The sequence below is a fragment of the Notamacropus eugenii genome, chromosome 5 (genome assembly GCF_028372415.1).
Source record: "Notamacropus eugenii isolate mMacEug1 chromosome 5, mMacEug1.pri_v2, whole genome shotgun sequence".
Classification (NCBI taxonomy): domain Eukaryota; kingdom Metazoa; phylum Chordata; class Mammalia; order Diprotodontia; family Macropodidae; genus Notamacropus; species Notamacropus eugenii.
This window is the reverse complement of record NC_092876.1, coordinates 414099970-414119440: the sequence shown is the minus strand read 5'-3', so window position 1 is coordinate 414119440 and position 19471 is coordinate 414099970. Positions and strand designations below refer to the sequence as shown.

General features: G+C 39.7%; 2 protein-coding genes across 9 annotated transcripts in view; one reads left to right on the top strand and one right to left on the bottom strand.

Moving 5' to 3' along the window:
- The window catches only part of LCA5L (lebercilin LCA5 like), a 75118-nt gene extending 68626 nt beyond the window's left edge, over nucleotides 1–6492 (bottom strand). For 4 of the 7 annotated variants that reach the window (XR_011968177.1, XM_072614785.1, XM_072614784.1 and 1 more), the window contains exons 1-2: nucleotides 6346–6482; nucleotides 4684–4846 (exon numbers count right to left, since the gene is read on the bottom strand). The gene's annotated coding sequence lies outside the window, so the exon portion shown is untranslated. The other 3 variants (XM_072614786.1, XM_072614788.1, XM_072614787.1) reach the window with 2 other exon arrangements.
- Nucleotides 6493–13801: 7309 nt separating this feature from the next.
- The window catches only part of SH3BGR (SH3 domain binding glutamate rich protein), a 179544-nt gene continuing 173874 nt past the window's right edge, over nucleotides 13802–19471 (top strand). For both annotated transcript variants that reach the window (XM_072614800.1, XM_072614799.1), the window contains exon 1: nucleotides 13802–13968. In XM_072614800.1, the coding sequence (XP_072470901.1) occupies nucleotides 13924–13968 (45 nt within the window). In that variant the 5' untranslated portion in view covers nucleotides 13802–13923. The remainder of the gene's footprint in view (nucleotides 13969–19471) is intronic.

Sequence of the window (19471 nt, the reverse complement as noted above, 5' to 3'; positions counted from 1 at the left end):
CAGGTGGGGGCAGGGCCGCCTCACGGGCTCAGTTCCCTCAGGGGGTTTATGCAGAGACCTTCAACAATGGATCCTGGCTCCTGCCTGCTTGGGGAGCCCCGGGTCTGCTCCCGCCTCCGCTGCTGCCTCTCGAGGGGGCCCGAGCCATGGGGACACAACACTCCCCTGTCAGCCACCCAAAAAGACTCTCACCAACCCTTGTCACCTGTGGGTGGAGGGACCCGCATGGCCGCTGGAGATTCCATCCCTGAAGCCTGCTCGGATCTGCTCCTCTTGGTGCCGCGCGGCCACGGCAGGGCTGGGCTAGGTTCCCAGGTCTGAGGTGCGAAGGACCTTTCGCGTCAGGTCTGTCTGGAACAGAAATCTCTTACACTCCGTTGTTCTATGGCTTCTGCTGCTCCAGAATTTGTTGTTCCAGAATCTTTTTTACCAATATTTTATGGGCTATGGGTTCAGAGCTAGCATATCTGCATCTTTCTATTCCGCCATCTTGCCTCCGCCCCTAACTTTTTTTTTTTTAACCAATTAAGTACAGAAGATACTTGTGGAGTCATTAAGAAGTGAGAACCTCCAATTTATCGGATTAGTCATTTGGAAAGTCTTTTGTCATATTATCATGACCATTATCTCCCCAATCAAAATAAGTTTAAGTGTTCTTTTAGCTAAAAGAAGCTCGTACATTTCAGATATTTTTATTCAACAGAAATTATTTTGATAAAATATATGACATTAATTTTTTCAAATAAATACAACTTGAATGGCTAAGCAGAAGAACGTGAAAATTAGTTATTTCAGTGGAAATCTGACATGTATTACAAATTTCTTTGCCTTGACAGGAAGAGTATATTAAACATAATTTACTCTTTCTGATGACCCAGAACCATTGGTGCCCTGGAAATAAAGCTAGTTTTGGAGTCAGAGGATCTGTACTTGAGCTATACTTCTGTTACTTACTATCCTTTTACTCCTCTTTAATTGATATTATATCCCTCTCCCCAGAGACTGTTCCAAACCTATTTTATTCTCCCCAACATTCCCAAACCACCCTTCTCCCCTTTCCCTTTACAATGGATCTTACACTTTCCTGAGCTCCCTTTTCCCCCTTTCTCTCTATCTCAAAATTCCTTGACATCATGCCTTATCCTTTCCTTCTTTTTTCCAATCTCTGATGAAGAGGTGATTCTCTCAGTAGGGCCAACTTCTCTACATGTACCCTTGATCCCGTACTCTCTAGCACACTGACCCACAATTATTTCTTTCTCCCTCTTTCTAATCTTCAAACTCACTACTGACTGTTTCCTTCCCTAATGCACACACATACATGCAAGTCTCATCCTAATTATAAAAACAAAGAAACAAAAAAATTGTCACTAAATCTCACAATCCCTCTCAAGCTACAGTACCACATCTCTCCCTGTTCTCATTGCGAAAACTCCTAGAAACAAAGCTATCTATAGTTGCTACCTCCTTTTTTTCTCTTCTCACCCACTTCTCAAGGCTTCGCAGGCTTGAGACTTCCAATTTTATCAATGAAGTAAAACTGCCCTAAGGATGCCAATAATGTTAATTATGTATGATAGCTTTTTTCAAAATTCATCCTTCTTAATATCGCTGCAGAACTTGACATCACTGCAGAACTTGACATCGTTTAGTACTCTCTTGTACAGGATACCTCTTTGTTTGTTCCCCTACTTGTCAAACTGCTCCTCAATATTTTTCACTGGTTCATCATAATGGGAGAAATGATTTTTAAGAGGCAATGACTTGGGGAGGTTCAGATTTCCTCCTTTTTAAGACCATTTCTCATTTCCTCATTTTAAGACCTTTGTCTCTGAAGGCTGAGCTAACTTTCTCCTCTACCCAGACCCCATCCAAGTGGGGCAGCCATTGTGTTCCACTGAGGTTTGGGTGGGAAAAGACTCTTTTAATCGATAGCCCAAGGCTGGCAAATAAATGACATAATCAAAGTTCGGGTCCAGTCCCTCACTGTAACATTCATTCTCTCATTAATCTGTTAACCAGTCAGAGTTGATTGCCATTCTCAGGAACACCTCTCTTCCAGAAAGGACATATAAGTTGTGAGCCTGCCATCATGATTGTCTTTGGTCCAAAAGGGAGATGGCCAAATGATCATCCTTTTATTAAAGTGCTGGCATTTGATAAAATGATTAAATCACCCAGAAATTACGTGTCTTGAACCTTTTTAAGTGGTACAATCTACATCCTGTCCCCTAACCATGGGTATATCTTTGAGACTATCTTGTGAATTTTCTCTTTTTACCTTCTATCATGTGATGACCTCATCAATATCTATGTGTTTAACTATCAACTCTATACAGATGACTACCAGATCTCTTCATCAGACCTCATTCTCCTTTCTGAGTTCCACTTGTACATCTCCAATCTGCCAACAGCACATTTCAAACTGGATGTCTTTGAGCTATCTCAAGTTGAACATGTCCAAAACCAAATTCATTATTTCCCCCCAAAACTCATTCCTCTTCTGAAGCCCTATTTCTGTAAAGGGTGCCACCATCCTTCCTGTCACTCAGGTTCACAACCTTGACATTATCTTTGACTAATTACTGTTCCTCATTCAACATATCTAATAAGTTGCCCTAATATAGTCATTTCTACCTCCAAAACACCTTTTGGATCTATCTCCTTCTCTTTATGCATATGGTCAGCACCTTAGTTCAGACCCTATCCCTATTGTTTAGTTCAGAGGCCTTGTGAGCTACAATGGGTACTGACCTACAGAGTATCTTAAGTAATATTTATATTTAAGTAATTGAAGGTAACATTAAAAGCTATTAATCTTTCACAGTGGGGATGCTTATGTAGACTTTCCTTGAAAGTTGTCCCTAAACAAAACTATAGGGACAGGGACTGGACTGAGATTTCATTGGGATAAGGAACTCCTGGATGAAACGACTACCAATGCAGCACAGCATCTTCTCTGCAATTTGCAGTCTTAGAGAATTGCCTAAAGCATGGAGAAGTTAAGTGAGTTGCCCAAGGTTTCTAAATTTCAATAGTTTTTCTAAATCTCATAGTTGGAAGAGACTTCTAAGACCAATCGCAAAATTTCTGCCTAAGACTTTCACTTACAATAGCTCTGACAATTGCTGATATAACTCTTTTGAAGATCTCAAGCCCACTAATTTTAAATGTTCTTTTCCCCTTTTTTAAACAATGTAGGTTTTTTTTCCTTATACTGCAACTAGCACTGCCTCTTTGCAATTCTACCCATTGTTCTTCATTCTACATTTAAATAGAACAGCTAGTTTTCATTCCAGGAACATAGTATAGTGGACAGAAGGCTAGACCTTCGTGTCTAGAAAGATATGAGCTCAAATCCAGCCTCAGACACTTACTGGCCATATGACCCTGGGCATATCACTTATATGCCTCAGTTTTCTCATCTGTAAATTGAAGACAATAAAAGCACCTACATTTTATTTGTCATAAGGATCAAATGAGATAATATCTGTAAAGTGCTGGCATTTAGTAGGTGCCATATAAAGGCTTATTTCCTTCCCTTTGTATATTTTCTTTTCCCTTCTATGGTATGGATGTAAGGTTACCACATAATCACTCATTTGGAAAGGCATTTGCTGTTGATTGATGGAACTGAAATGGGTAATTAACTCCCTCTTAATTTTTTAATACTTTGAACTCAGAAAGCCCTCATTCCAACTGTTACAGTAAGAGGCCCTAATTTGCATGTCCACCCCTGTCTCTTCTCATTTCAAAGCTATATTTTTCTAATTCTTTCAACTGATTTTCATACAACATATCAAGCCCGGCAATGTCCTTATTAAGATATGGTGCCCAGAACTGTACAAAACATTACAGAAATGATCTAAGGAAGGTACAGCAGAACTACCTCCTCTGTCTTTTTCGATGCTATTCATCTCTTAACTTGGACTAAGATTCAAAGTTTTTTGTGGGTATTTTGTGGCTGTCTTGTCACACTGTTGAATTAAATTGAGATTATACTTAGATGCCAAGATACTTTTCATACAAACTCATCAGGACATATCTCACCCATCTTGTACTGGTTAGAGATTTTACATTTATCCCCCTATTAAATCTCATCCTATTAGATTTGACTCATCATTCTAGTCTGTGAGGATTTTTTCTGATTCTGTCATACTTAGCTGTTATGTTAGCTGTTCCCCTTAGTTATTGTCCACATAGTCAATATGGTCCACTGAAATACACACATATAGATGTATGTTTATGTATGTGTGTGTATATATACATACACATCTGTCTCTCTTTCTCCCTCTTTCTCTCTATCAATCATCTATCAGTTAAGGCAGGTAATTTACATGATTCAGGAAAATTATCCCCTTGAATTGGCCTGTGAAGTCAATAAAAATTACTTATATATATTACTAAGCAAAATAATTTATTGATGCTACTCCACATCAACACAAATCTTGCATTGTTTTTTATTAACAGGATCACCATATTAAATGAAAAGTGACCAGTGAATGAAGGAATGTAAATCTGAACAAAAACCAATCACCTAGTCAACAAGCACTTAGGAAGCCTATTTATTAGGCAGTGTACTAAGTGGCACTAATAGTAGTAGGCTTGTAAATTACCATTCTAAATATAAATTCCAAATTAGGCTCATCAGTTACTCAAGAAGGACATTATCTTTAAGGCTACCTCTCATCGAAGCTGTAGAAACTGCATCTCAGACTTTGGCCAGATTCTCATGTTGTCTGTGAAAATTATGACATGATGAGGGCTTCCAGATAATCCAGATAAATGATGGCTTTTTGTAGGGGAAAGGTGGCAACTGGTCTCAAAAGTCATTTGATGGCAAAAACTGCGCAAGAGAAATGCATTGTAATTGTATCGTAATACTACACATACACCATACATTAATTGTTCTAGAGGAGGGGTAGTAGGTTGGATAGGAGGCAAAACTTGATATCAGGGTGACTTGGGCTTGAGTCCTGTCTTATCCACTTAGTATGACTTTCATCAAGTTTTTTAATGAGCCTCTGTTTTCTCAGAGCTGTTGTAAAGATCAAAGAATATAACGTAGGCAAAATCCTTTGCAAATCTTAAAAAACATCAAAAATATGAACTACCATTATTATCAGGATCTGACAAAGGGGGAACTGCTAAAGAGCAGAAGGCAGACCATTTCAAGAAATAAGAATAAGACTGATGATTTCTTAGCAGAAGTCAGGCATAAAGCAAGAAATGACCAAACAGAAACTGAAAATGTTCAGAAATCAGACTTCAAGATGGAAAGGAAAAAAATATGGCAGTAAATAAGCAAGTGGGGTAAGGATAGGAAAGAAGATTCATTCTGCCATTCATTTAATAAATTTTAATTAAGTATGTAAGGCACTGTGGGTCTGTGGAAAATTAAAAAAAAAACAGGTTTTTTAACATCGTTTGTGCCCTTTAGGGCTAACAATCTAGTAATAAGATGCCTATTTGCACATCTGTTATACATGGCATGCGGTGAAGCGTACTAAAATTACTATAGGAATGCTTTAAAGGACTGGAGAGATGTGGGACCTGGATTTTAATCGTGAACTGGTAACTTTGGCTCTCTGGCCCTTGGCTTCAACTTTAAAATGTGGGGTTGGGCTACAAGATTTTTAAGTCCAAATCCAAAAATTGTGTGATTCATAGAAGGTGTATTAATTCAGCTGAGTCAGCAAAATAAAGGGAGGTAGGAGTGGGTGGGTGGGGTGACGTGGGGAGAGCCAGGAGGCGGACGGAACCACTGGGGCATAGTTTCGAAATAATAAAATAATAAATAACAGTCACCATTTACATAACGCTTACTTTGTGCCCGGCGCTTCCTACCATCTAACGCTGCCAGGCTGCCCGTTTTACGAATGAGGACACCCAGGCAAACAAGGGTTCAGGGTCACCAGGGCTGGGGTTTGAACAGGGGGGTCTTCCGGACTCGGGCCACACGCTGTGTCCACGGCAGCTCCTGTTCCCGGAGGTGTCGGTCCGTCCGGATGGGCTACAGCGGCGGTGGCACTGAATGCCAGGCGGAAAAGGGCGTCTCTGCTAAGCTCTAAAGCGCAGCTCCGGAGCCAGGGCCCTGGCGTTCAAATACTGTTACTTGGAAGGGGATGCTTGTTAAAAAAGCGACCGTGAACTCGGGCAGCGGGGCTGAGGGGCTGGGTGCCCCTCTCCTGTCCTAGGCCGGGTGGTGGGTGGTAAGGCCGGGGGCGTCCGAGGGGGCGTCCGAGGAGGGAAGGAACGAATCGGGCCTGGGCCGGCACATTCGGGGGACCCAGAGGTCTCGCCCCCGCCCCCGGCTCGGGCCCCGAAGCATCTTTTAGAAGTTACCTGCTCCGCCCGTAGCTCCGGCAGCCCTTGTGTTTTCCGTTTGCTGTTACCATGGAAACCCGGGCGCGCAGGGCCCCGGGAACTCGAGGAAGGACTTCCGGTACACCAGATCTCTGCGGTCCCCCGCTCCTCCCCCCACTCGTCTCTGTCTGGCTTCTCCGAGAACTTATTGGCCTTAAAGGGCCCGCCCCTTCCAGGCCATGCCCCGCCCCTTCTAGGCCCGGCCCCGCCCTTCCAGGCCAGGCTCCGCCCCTTCTAGGCCCACCTCCGCCCCTTCCACGCCAGGCTCCGCCCCTACTACAACTTTTTTTTTTTTTTTTTTTTGAGCCTCCCTGGGGACAGTACTTCGTGACTTAAAGCTGAAAGGGGACTCTGGGCAGCATCAAATTAGGCTCTTTCCTTTCCAGAAGAGAAAATCGAGACTGGGGGGGGAGGGGCAAGTGGGAATTCCCCAAAGTCACGTGGATTGACGGGCTCCAGCCGGGCCTGCGCGCACCGGGCTCCAGGAGTTCGGGGCGCAGAGACCATGAAGCGGGGAGCGGGCAGAGCGGTGTAGAATGAACCCCAGAACTGCGAGGCGCGGGGACCCAGACTGCTCTCCTAGCGTTTGTAAATTGTCTTGTAAATAACTGTGAAAATAAATGGTAAACTATTGTAAATACTATGAGTAACATTAATAATTCAATACTATTAAATTTAAATAATAGTTAAATAATATTAAAACATTAACCCGATTATCTGCCCTACCTTGTTCAAGACCCTAAGATACACTAGCCCCAGCCCTCAAAGAAATGACTGCGTAGTAAGGGATGTAACAGGTGCGCAAACAAATATCACAAGTTAATATCTGCTAAATTCCCCAAAAAGAGGTCATGGAAAGGGTGAAGGGGGCTGTAACTGGAAGTCCAGAATGGTTGTGGGGTTTCAGAGTAAGGAAAATGCACCTGGAATCTTGGGTCTAGGAGTCGGCCCAAAAACCTCACTTCTCATGGTTTCTCCCATTCCTTTTCATTCTTTAGGCAAGGTGACTAATGTGAAAATGTGTTAAATAGGAATGTATGTGTAGAGTCTATATAAGATTGCATGCCCTTTTGGGGAAGGAGGGGGAAGGGAAGGGGAGAAAATCTGGAACTTATGGAAGTGATTGTTGAAAACTGAAAACAAATTAATAAATTTTGGGGGAAAATCTGTTATACCACGTTCTCTTTGGAGTCACTCTTCCAATCCCAACTTGTACTCAGAATTTAGTGCCCCACAAGTCAGCTCCAGGCAGGCTTCCAAGGGTAAACCTGAGAGAATAGGGGGTATTTGGTTCACTTACCCCATGTTATCAGTAGATATCAATTAGCCAGATTTAACTAGATTTTAGAAGCAAATATTCACTAAGGTATTACAGGAGAAACAGGTGTTAGAAAACATCTCCGTGAAGTCTAGGACATTCTCCAGCATAGGAATGTACCAAGTCAGTCAATCAACTAGCATTTAAGTATGTGCTGGAGATACAAAGAAAGACAAAAGATCATCCCTACTCTAAAGGAGCTCACGCTGTATAATGAGGGAAACAACAAAATTTACAAACAAGAAACATGCAGGATAAATTGGTGGTAGCCTCAGAGGGAAGAAAATGTTCAGGAGCACTGCAACAAACTTCTTGCAGAATGTGGGACTTTAGCTAAGATTTGAAAGAAAACAGGCTGGGAGGCAGAGATGAGGAGGGAAAGAGGCATGAGGGACAGAGAGCTCATAAACATTCCAGGAGTCAGGAGATGGAGTGTCCTGTATTAGAAACAGCAAAGAAGTCCAGATTGCAGAGTATGTAGAGGTAAGGAAAGTCTAAGGAGACTAGAAAGGCAGGAAGAGGCCAAGTTAGCAAGGGTTTTAAAAATCCAACAGAGGATTTTATATTTGATCTTGGAGGTAATAAGGAACCACTGCAGTCCAGTGGAAAGTGAACTCAAGCTTTGAAAGCACATGTGGCAAAGGGATAACTCAAAGCTCCACGCTGCTATAGTCCTTTATTCCCTTTTATGGGGAACTCATGAAGTTCCCCTTAGGCATTTTATATAGTTTTTCTGCTAGATTCCTTGTAGAATTTTGAAGCAGTCTTACATTAGCATGTCTAGTCTGTCGTTAGCCTCCAATGTAGATACTGCTACCAGTTGTTGCTGTCTGGAGGACACTACTAGGATTACAGAAATGTCCAAATCCTCTTGTTGTCTGAAATTTATGATGCCCTTCTCTGAACAATGAGAGGAGAACCAGACCTGTGCTGAGGCTGGGGCTTGGACTTTTCTCCTGTTCCATTCTTCCCTTGCCCCCTCCCCCGCCCCCCCTCCCCCCACAGAGAGAGAGAGAGAGAGAGAGAGAGAGAGAGAGAGAGAGAGAGAGAGAGAGAGAGACAGAGAGAGACACACACACACACACACACACACACACACACACACACACACACACACACACACACCAGACACTCAAATTACCACAGGATGTTCTTGTGTGACACTCTCACTTTCAAGGATTTCTAAAGCCATTAAGGATTTTTCCCAGTCTAAAGTTTTTGATTAATTCAACTGAGGTGTTATCATCACATCAATGTATCGGGGTATAACATTTTTGTTAGTTAAAAAGGGTGGGATGATTTGATTGGATTGCACTATGAAATTTCCCCTATTCATGAGAAAATTTTAGCTTTCACAAAATTAACTTCAGAAATTTATACATTTTACTAGATTTTATTTTTGTTTATATGATTTATAAATCTTCTTTGTTCTTCTATACAACTTACTAGAGTCTTTAAAATTTACTGAAAAACTCAAAACTCTATATGAGAGTAAATGTTTAACAAGCAGCTTAAAAAAAAATTATGTGTAATCCAAGCTCCCAAACCCACAGACTCTCTTCTCATTTGTGGAAATCAAATTAAATCCCATAGATTTAATTACCATCTCTACGTTGATGATTCTTAAATCTACCTACCTTTCCTGACCCAACCACTTGGCTGATCTCCAGTCTCTCATCTCTAAAAGCCTTTCAGACATCTTAAACTGAATGTCCAGTAAATATTGTAAACTCATTATGTCCAAAACAGAATTCATTCTTTCTGCCTAAACTTTCCTATCTCTGAAACTTCACTATCTCTCACCTCCCATATCTAAGCAGCTGCCAATACTTACCTATTTCACTTTTGCAACATCTTTTGTATATGACCTCTTTTCCAAGGCTCTGGACACTGCCACCACTATATTACAGGCCCTCATTATCTCAGGCCTGGATTACTTCAATAGCCTGCTGGTGGGTTTGCCTGCCTGGTTCTCTCCTCACACCAATTCATTCTCCTTTCAGTCACTTAAGCGATTTTCCTAAAATATAAGTCTGATCATGTCACCCTTCCCACCTCCCATTCAATAAACTCCAGTGTCTTCCTATTGCCTTTAGAAGCAAATATAAAATGCTCTATTTGGTGTTCAAAGCCCTGCGTAACCTAGTCCCCTTCTACCTTTCCAGTCTCTTTACACTTTGGTCCCTTGCCAAATAGTCTTCAAAGCAGAGACACTGGGTTCCTCCTGATTGTTTTACTAACAAGACACTCTACTAAGGACATTTTCTCTGGTTGTCCCCTACACCAAGAACGCTTTCCCTCCTCAGCTCCAACTGCTGACCTAGCTTCCTTTAAATCCCAACAAAAATCCCACTGCTTACAAGAAGCCTTCCCTAACTCCTCTTAATTCCAATGCCTTTCCCTGATGATTTCTTACTTATTCTGTATATAGCTTCCTTTGTATATATTTGCCTGCAAATTGTCTCCCCCATTAGACTATAAATTCCTTGAGGACACTGCTTTTATCACTTTTTGTCTGCCCAGGACACAGAACAGTGTGGAGTGGTAAATAACTGCTTATTGAATTGAATCCTTGGGGACCAGACCAGAGTTACTGAGAACATGGAAGAGGAGAGATCCAGTCTCTTTATTGTCTTGGGGCTATTCAGTCACTCTGGGGCTTCCACCTTTGAGAGAGAAGGTAGACAATGGCCAACCCCACTTTAGATTGCTGAAAGGAGAAAAAGATTCTGGGGAGAAGTCTATTTACTTCCCTTTTATACTGCACATGTCTAATATGTCTATAATTGTGTATCCCCCTGAGGATGTGAGCTTGAGGAATGGGGTCATGTTTTTGACTTTGTATCTCCATAGCTATGTGCCTTAGAGACAGACTAGACATGCTAATGTAAGACTGCTTCAAAATTCTACAAGGAATCTAGCAGAAAAGCTGTATAAGATGCCTAAGGGGAACTTCATGAGTTCCCCATAAAAGGGAATAAAGGACTATAGCAGCGTGGAGCTTTGAGTTATCCCTTTGCCACATGTGCTTTCAAAGCTTGAGTTCACTTTCCCCTGGACTCTAGTGGCACCTTATTACCTCCAAGATCAAATATAAAATCCTCTGTTGGATTTTTAAAACCCTTGCTAACTTGGCCTCTTCCTGCCTTTCTAGTCTCCTTAGACTTTCCTTACCTCTACATACTCTGCAATCTGGACTTCTTTGCTGTTTCTAATACAGGACACTCCATCTCCTGACTCCTGGAATGTTTATGAGCTCTCTGTCCCTCATGCCTCTTTCCCTCCTCATCTCTGCCTCCCAGCCTGTTTTCTTTCAAATCTTAGCTAAAGTCCCACATTCTGCAAGAAGTTTGTTGCAGTGCTCCTGAACATTTTCTTCCCTCTGAGGCTACCACCAATTTATCCTGCATGTTTCTTGTTTGTAAATTTTGTTGTTTCCCTCATTATACAGCGTGAGCTCCTTTAGAGTAGGGATGATCTTTTGTCTTTCTTTGTATCTCCAGCACATACTTAAATGCTAGTTGATTGACTGACTTGGTACATTCCTATGCTGGAGAATGTCCTAGACTTCACGGAGATGTTTTCTAACACCTGTTTCTCCTGTAATACCTTAGTGAATATTTGCTTCTAAAATCTAGTTAAATCTGGCTAATTGATATCTACTGATAACATGGGATAAGTGAACCAAATACCCCCTATTCTCTCAGGTTTACCCTTGGAAGCCTGCCTGGAGCTGACTTGTGGGGCACCAGATTCTGAGTACAAGTTGGGATTGGGAGAGTGACTTAAAGCTAATACATTATAACAGATTCCACCCCCCTCAAATTTATTAATTTGTTTTCAGTTTTCAACAATTATTTTCATAAGTTCCAGATTTTCTCCTCCTTCCTTCCCCCTCCTTACCCAAAAGGGCATATAATCGTATATGCACTCTACACATACATTCCTATTTAACACATTTTCACATTAGTCATGTTGCATAGAAGAATGAAAAGGAATGGGAGAAACCATGAGAAAAACAAAATAGAAGAGAAAACAGTTTACTTCATTCTGAGTTCTGACTCTGTAGTTCCTTTTCTGGATGTGGATGACATTTTGCATTATCAGTCCTTTGGAAATGGTTTAGGTCCTTGCCTTTACTGTGAAGGGTTAAGTCTATCAAAAACAGTCCTTGCACTCTGTGACTGTTAGTGTGTATAATGTTCTCCTGGTTCTGCTCACTTTACTCAGCATCAGTTCATATAAGTCTTTGCAGGTTTTTCTGAAGTTTGCCTGTTTGTCATTTCTTGTAGCACAATAGTATTCCATTGGATTCATATATCACAGCTTATTCAGTCATTCCCCAATTGATGGGCATCCCCTCGATTTCCATTTTTGGATCTGTGTTATAACAGATTAACAGTGCTCAAGAGTTCAGGAAATAACCAAAATTTTAAAAAATGTTGTTGTTCATTTGTAACCAAATTAAAGGGTAAGGAAAGAAACAGAAGGAGTTTTTACTAAGAATCCAAAGCTGAGGATATCAACAGTAAAGAACACAAAGAATGATTTGTCACACAACTTTTATCTAACATTCTTTTATAGTGGTGATATGTTAATCACCTTTTCTCTTTGCTTAGCTGAATGAAAGTTGTAATGTTCTCAGATATAATTGAAGACTCATTTAGAAATTTTCCTTCACTAACTTCCTCTTATGCCTCATCCGGTATGGAGGTGATACTGCATGACCATTCCAGTGGAGCATTTCCTGATAGGGTCTATCAAGCTAGAAAGGCTTGGAAGTGACCTGATAACGTACTGGGTGTCTGTCCAAAGAACAGCCTAGATAAATTTGGAGAGACTCTTCATCTGAATGGCTAGAGTGTAACACATTTTACAGAAGATCCATGTATCATAATTTGTTTAGCATTTCTGCAATTGATGGGCATCTACTTTGTTTCCAATTCTTAACGATCACAAAAAGTGCTGCTGTCAATATTTTGGAATATGTGGGGACTTTTTTCTCACCATTGGCTTCCTTGGGATATAAGCCTTCCTCAACACTATGAGCTATTTTATGGTTCTCTGTCTCACAGCCCTTGACTGATAGCAGCCTCCACTCCTTCCTGGAAGCTTCCTAGGTCTATACTACAGGCAGTTGAGCCTGGGGGAATTTCTAGATACCACCAGTTAAAAGTATCACATCTGAACACTGTGTGTATCATTTGGGGATCACATGAGACTTAAAAATTTGAGATCCTATTTGTTGTCAATACATACTGAAGATTCCCCTGATGTGTTTCTGAAAGAGTAGGGACTGTGCCCTAATGTTCTTGATCACATTTCCCAGGACTTGACTAAAAATTTGAATAGCTAAAAGTTTGGCTTTCTAGAGCAGGCACTCTGCCTGCCTTTTAACTAAAGGTAAATTTATATAAAAATAAAACTTGGATGGAGACTATATTATGCATTTCTAATAACTTTGAAATGTGTTATAGATAAAATTTTGAATCATGTCCAAAAGTTTGAAAAGTTATAGAGACTATATAAGCACAACAGACTTTCTTGAAACAGTCTTTAAAAAAAAGTTACTTTTGAAAACTATGAAATGAAATAGATGTATAAAGCTTGATAGTTTCCATCTTTTAGGAGAAACATGCAAAGGTGGAAAATTATTGGACTCTGGAAATAGGCAAAAAATAGGGTCATTCAAAAGAATCTTTTCTAGTGTAATGGTGAACTAAATTTTTTTTACATGTCAAGGAATTTAAAATTGTATTTAAAATAGTAGTTACTTATCCAAAGATAAATACATATCCTTTAACTTAAATCTAATAGTAATACTACCAGTTAGCACAGCCTTCTTCATGACAGTGGAGCTTCCTGGGCTTTTTCAACACTAAAATAACCTTCCCTGTCAGGTCCTCCTCCCCCCCATATTTGCATAGTACTTTCTGATTGGTGTATAACTTTCCTTTGCCTTTTAGGGAGTATTCCTGGTCAACTTAAAGAGATTTGGATGGGATCTAATGTAATGTCTACATTTACCAACCAATCATATATTTGCTCAAACAATTCCCCAAAGACTTATTAGCCAATGAAGGGAAAAGCCCTAAATGCCTATACTTGTAAGAGACAGATTTTCTTACGGTGAAGGGGGAGGGAGCAGCTGCTGCTTCTAGCAGCTCACTTCTTATTTGCCTAGTGACTTTTATTTCACTGAGTATTTTAGAGAGATATTCTTCTTTCTGACTATCAAAATGGTTATCAAAGTTTTTATTGCTACATCTTCTGGGTCTATAGCGGTGAGTGTTTGATGGCATTTATGAGACTTTCTTTTTATGTTTTCTGATGTACTCACAGAAGGGAGTTTGAAGTTAAAAGGCAGTGGATATTAGGAGACTGATTTGGGTTTTAGGTTCATGCCTCAGTTATGTAAGGTGAATAGGTTTAGGGGCTCTGCATTTGGGTTGTATTTCTGTTTTATTTTGCAAGACTTTGGAAGAAAAATGTGTGCAATGTGTAATCTCAGGTAACAATACAAAAGGAAACTTTGAGAAAAGGTTTGCTAATGAAGAATTTCCCACCTTTGGTGTGATTAGCTTGTTGTATTTTCTGTTGTTTTTCTGTCATCGATTTTTCAAGGATTAAACACATTCAAAATTGCAAATAAATCACACCTTGTTATAAAATATTTGAAGTAGACTATTACAGTGAATTCAGGCTATAATTTCTTCTTCACAGTTTAAAGAAATTGAAATATGTCACTATTGTGTCATATAATTGTTTATGTGTCATAGAAAGGAGCAAAAACCTAAATCCTACTCATAATTTCAAATACTTTAGTAATTCCAGTCAAAACAAATATCATTGTAATGATTTTGCTTAATGTACTTTCAGAAAGCTTGAATTACAGAGCCCTAGTATAAAATTTTCATTTTCCATTTAAAATAGTTTAGGATTTTGGTTTTAATTTGGACATTATGACATTGTCAGGCCGGCACTCCAAAAGAAGTTCGAAGTACTGTGAATATAAAACAGGGCTGCAAGTTCAGAAGATTTAAGAGCTGAAAGGAGGTTGTTTCTTTTTATATCCAGTGCCTTGATGATCTCAGATTGCAACTCTGCTTAACAGTCAGCCATGATTCTGGCTAAACAATCTGCTTGCTTTGTATATTGATTCTTAACTACAAACATTGAAAACTTCTACTCTTCCACCTCCTGAAAATTCAAGTAATTTCCAGAGTGAAAAAGGTGAAACAAAAAAAACTAGGTCTATATACTATTTAGAACAGTGGTGTCTAAAATGGGACCAGAGCCCTTCAGGGAGGTTGTACCTCAGGAGTTATTTACAGACTCCAAGGGATATGTGATAAGCCAATCGAAAGATGAGAAGATCCATATTATAGGGCTAATCTCCCACACAAGCATACCTACATTTACTCCCTAACCCTCCCTACTCTGCCTTCCTCCCTACTATGGAAGCGCTCAACCTCTCTCAACAAGGACTCAAGGTATTAACGCCAGTTGTGGGCCTCTCAGAGTAGCTAGGCTACTTCAGAAGCAGTTGAGGTCGCGTTGAAAAAATTCTGTTCTCTTCACCTCTAGACCATGTAATATGACCAAGATGGGCTCTGTGCTTAGGGATAGTGACCAGTGATCAAGAGGTCTGCTTCCTCCCTTTTCATTTTGGTTGGCACACCATGAGTTACATAGAATGGACAGATTTTGATGGATTGTAATCTGTATTGCAGATTTCATTACATTCATTATTTTTCCTTCAAAACGCACTCTCTACCAACTTCCCTATTACTATTAAAGGCATGACCATCCTTCCATTTACTCAGATTTTGACAATCTGTTTCATCTTTGACTCTTCACTTTCCTCAACCTATATATTCAATCAGTTGCCAGATCTTGTGGTTTCTGTCTCTACATCCTTGATATCAGTCGTCTTTGTTCTGTTCATAAAGCTACCTATTAAATTCAGGCTCTCATCATCTTTCTTCTAGATTGTTGCAATAGCCTTTTAATTCGTCTCCCTTCTTCCAGTCTCTCCCTTTTCTAATACTTCCAAACAGTTGCTAAGTGATTTTCTTATTCATTTCTTTCCTATCCTTAATCACTCAATAGGCATTGTCTCAGTTAAACTGAGACCTGAGAAAGACCTTAGCTCAAAAAAGTCAGTGTCTCCTACTGGGTCTGGGACTATTTCCATCCATTCTGCTTTGTATCTTGCCACTTGACCCAAATGGCTCCGGAGAACGTGAGACTGGTGACTTTGCACAAACCCTCCTTCGCTTAAATCCAATTCATTTGCAACTCATGGCATCACCTTCCTGACGCCATGCTCCTGTTTGAGAACAAAGAGGAAACAACAATAACAGATGATTTTTCTAAAAGGCAAGTCTGACCATGTCTCTCCCTTACTTTGCTAGGGAGGGGCGAAATTCCGAAAAGAAATAGGTGCTTCCAGGAGGTGTCATTGGCTGTCCACTTAGAAGGGCAGCTAGCTCTGTCACTCCTCCCCTTATTCTCAGAATACCCATTCCCACTGACAGAGTATTAGCCCAAGTCACAAGTGTCTCTGACCTCTTGCTCAGATTTCAGCAGTTGATCTTCAAACACTTGTATATTTATATGGTGGAGGACATAGCTAAAGTCTGAAGTCAATATGGTTGAGGCTCCACCCTCAAGGAGGGATCAGTTGGTCCCTGAGACAGGCTGGTCATGGGGAGTAGCGGGCTGTGTGAGGTGGGGGTGGGGGGAGAAGGGAGGGAGTAAATTCAATCTGTCATAACCATTTCCTTTGGAATTTCATCCCTTCCCTAGCAGATCCCCAGGGGGTGTTGGCTGTAATGCAATTTCATCTTTATAGGATCAAGTATGAATAACTGCCTATCTCAGCCATCTAAAAAGGGCTCCCTGTCTGAAGCCTTTAATAGATTTAGCTGACTCTGTAACAGTAAATCCTCAGATAGCTCCCCAGACCTTTGGAACTCAGTTGTGGAGAGCTTCTCAGCATTGGATCCATTGGTCCATGTCCTCAGGAGCCATTGCTCCAGTGATTCATCAACTTTCTGTTTGGACTTCTCATATAGCTGTTCCAGTTTCTTGATGGTGAACCCCTGGCTCCCTCATGGGAGGAAATAGTCTTCCTCTGAGGGGGAGGAGTAAGATAAATGTGGGGCCCTCTGAATGAATTTTGTTATTACTTTTTGATTTCTGTGAATTATCCCTTTGATAATTTGGTGTAGCATTAAAATTGTTAAATAAGTCTGGTAGTATTGTCATTTTTATTTCATGGCCACAGCCCAGGAATGAGTATTTAATGTTTTCCTAGCTATTTAGGTTTCTTATTATTTCTATTTTGAAAACCTTCTAAAATTTAATTTTTTTGTTATATTTAAAATATATATATAAAATATTTTATTTTTCCCAATTATATGTGAAACAATTTTTAGCATTCATTTTTAAAAATTTTGAGTTTTGAATTCTCTTCCTTTCTCCCCTTCCCCTTACTGAGAAGGCAAGTAATTTAATATGTTGTACATATGCAGTCATGCAAAACTTATTTCCATGTTAGCCATGTGGCAAAAGTGCAAATAGATGAAAAAAACCAAAGGAAAATAAAATTTAGAAAGTAATCTTTTATCTTAATTCAAACTCCATCAGTTCTTTCTCTGAAGGTGGATAACACTTTTCATCATAAGTACTTCAGAACTATCTTCAAACACTGCATTGCTGAGAATAGCTAAGATATTCACAGCTGATCATCATACAATATTTTTGTAATTGTGTACAATGATCTCCTGGCTCTTCTCACTTCACTTTACATCAGTATATATAAATCTTCCCAGATTTTTCTGAAATTTTCCTGCTTGTCATTTCTTATAGCACAATAGTATTCTGTCACAATCATATGCCATAACTTGTTCAGCCATTTTTCAATTGGTGGGCATATCTTCAATTTTCCATTCTTTGCCACCACAATAAAGAACTGCTATAAATATTTTTGTATATGTAGGACTTTTTCCTTTTTCTTTGATCTCTTTGAGAGACAGACCTAGTAATGGTATTGTTGGGTTAAAGGGTATGCAAAATTTAAAAGCCCTTTGGGCATAGTTCCAAATTGCTCTCTAGAATCGTTGAATCAGTTCACACCTCCATTAATAATACATTAATGTATCAGTTTTCCCATATCCCCTCCAATATTTGTCATTTTCCTTTTTAGTTATATTTTCTGTACTTCAGAGTTATTTTAATTTGCATTTCTCCAATCAATAGTGATTTATAGCAGTCGTATACGACAATAGATAGCTTTGATTTCTTCTTCTGAAAACTACTTGTTCATTTCCTTTGACTATCAATTGGGGAATGACTTGCATTCTTATAAATTTGACTCATTTCTCTATATATTTCAAAAATGAGGCCATTTTCAGAGAAACTTTCTGTAATTTTCCCCCCAGTTCCTCCCAGGAACATTTTAGCCAAAATACTGAGATTTCAGTTAAAAAAAATACTACAAGCATACAGAAAGAAGTGAAGTACAGAGAAGCCATATAAGGCAAAGGATTTAGGCTTATAGCCAAGAAGAATTTACTCAGCAAAACTGAGCATAATACTACAGGGGAATATATGGCTCTTTCACGAAATAGAGGACTTCCAGGCATTCCTGATGAAAAGACCAGAATTGTGCATGTTTTAAGTTCAAAAACAGTAGCTAAGAGAAAAACAAAAAGGTAAACATGAAATAACAACAGTAAAGGATTAAAAAATATATGAACTATTTACATTCAAATATGGGGAGATGATGCATGTGTGCCCTCTGAATTCTATCATCAACAGAGGTCATAGGGGGTGTCTAATTAGACAAGACCTGGCAGTGATTCTGTTATATCTTGATGGTCTAAAGAAAAGACTAGAAAGAGGGGCAGAGGAATCCACAGTGGGAAAGAGAAAGAAATGAAGGTTAGGGAAAATTATCTTATAGAATCAGGGGGTACAATTAAATATCTGGACAAATAAGACGGAGGGGGTAGAGAGAGTTGTTGACACTTAAACCTCACTCTCATTGCAAATAGTCAGAAGAAGGAAAAATAAACGTACAAAGTCGGTATATTTTACTAAGTAGAGAAATAACAGGGAAAAGGGGAGAAGGAAGAATGGGGACAAACGAGGGATCACTACTAAATAAAACAAATTCTAAGGATGTAAAAAATATAGCTTTTTTGAGGTAGTAACGAATGGTGATCTGAGGGAGTGCCCACAAATTAGGTAATGGTTGAAGAAATTGTGTCAGAGAAATGTGATGGAATATTATTCTTATATAAGAACTGATGATGGGGATGGTATCAGAGAAACCTGGGAAAATTCTTGTGAGCTGATGTGGAGTGATGTCAGCAGTCAGGAGAATAATTTACACTTAGTTTTTTCCCCTTTTTTTGTGCTCTTTGCTATCCTGTCTCCAAATTGAGAGTTTGTTATGTTTATGCCTAATCCTTCCCTGAATCTACCCTTCTTCTACTACATTCTTCCCCTTTCCTGTTTCTATTTGTGTCACTGTTGGGGTGAATGTATTCCTATGCCAAACTCTGTGTGTGTTAATTCTGCCTTCTTTGACCAGTGTAGATGAAAGTGAAGTTTAGATGATGCCTGCCTTCCCTATTCCTTCTATGTTTGTCTCTCATTCCCCCACTTTCCTCCTGTTTTTCTTAATTATATCTTTTCTCTCCCTATCCTTTTTCTTTTTTCTTGTAGTATCTTCAAAATATAACAAAACTGTTTGTAAGTTTCATGTCTTGATTG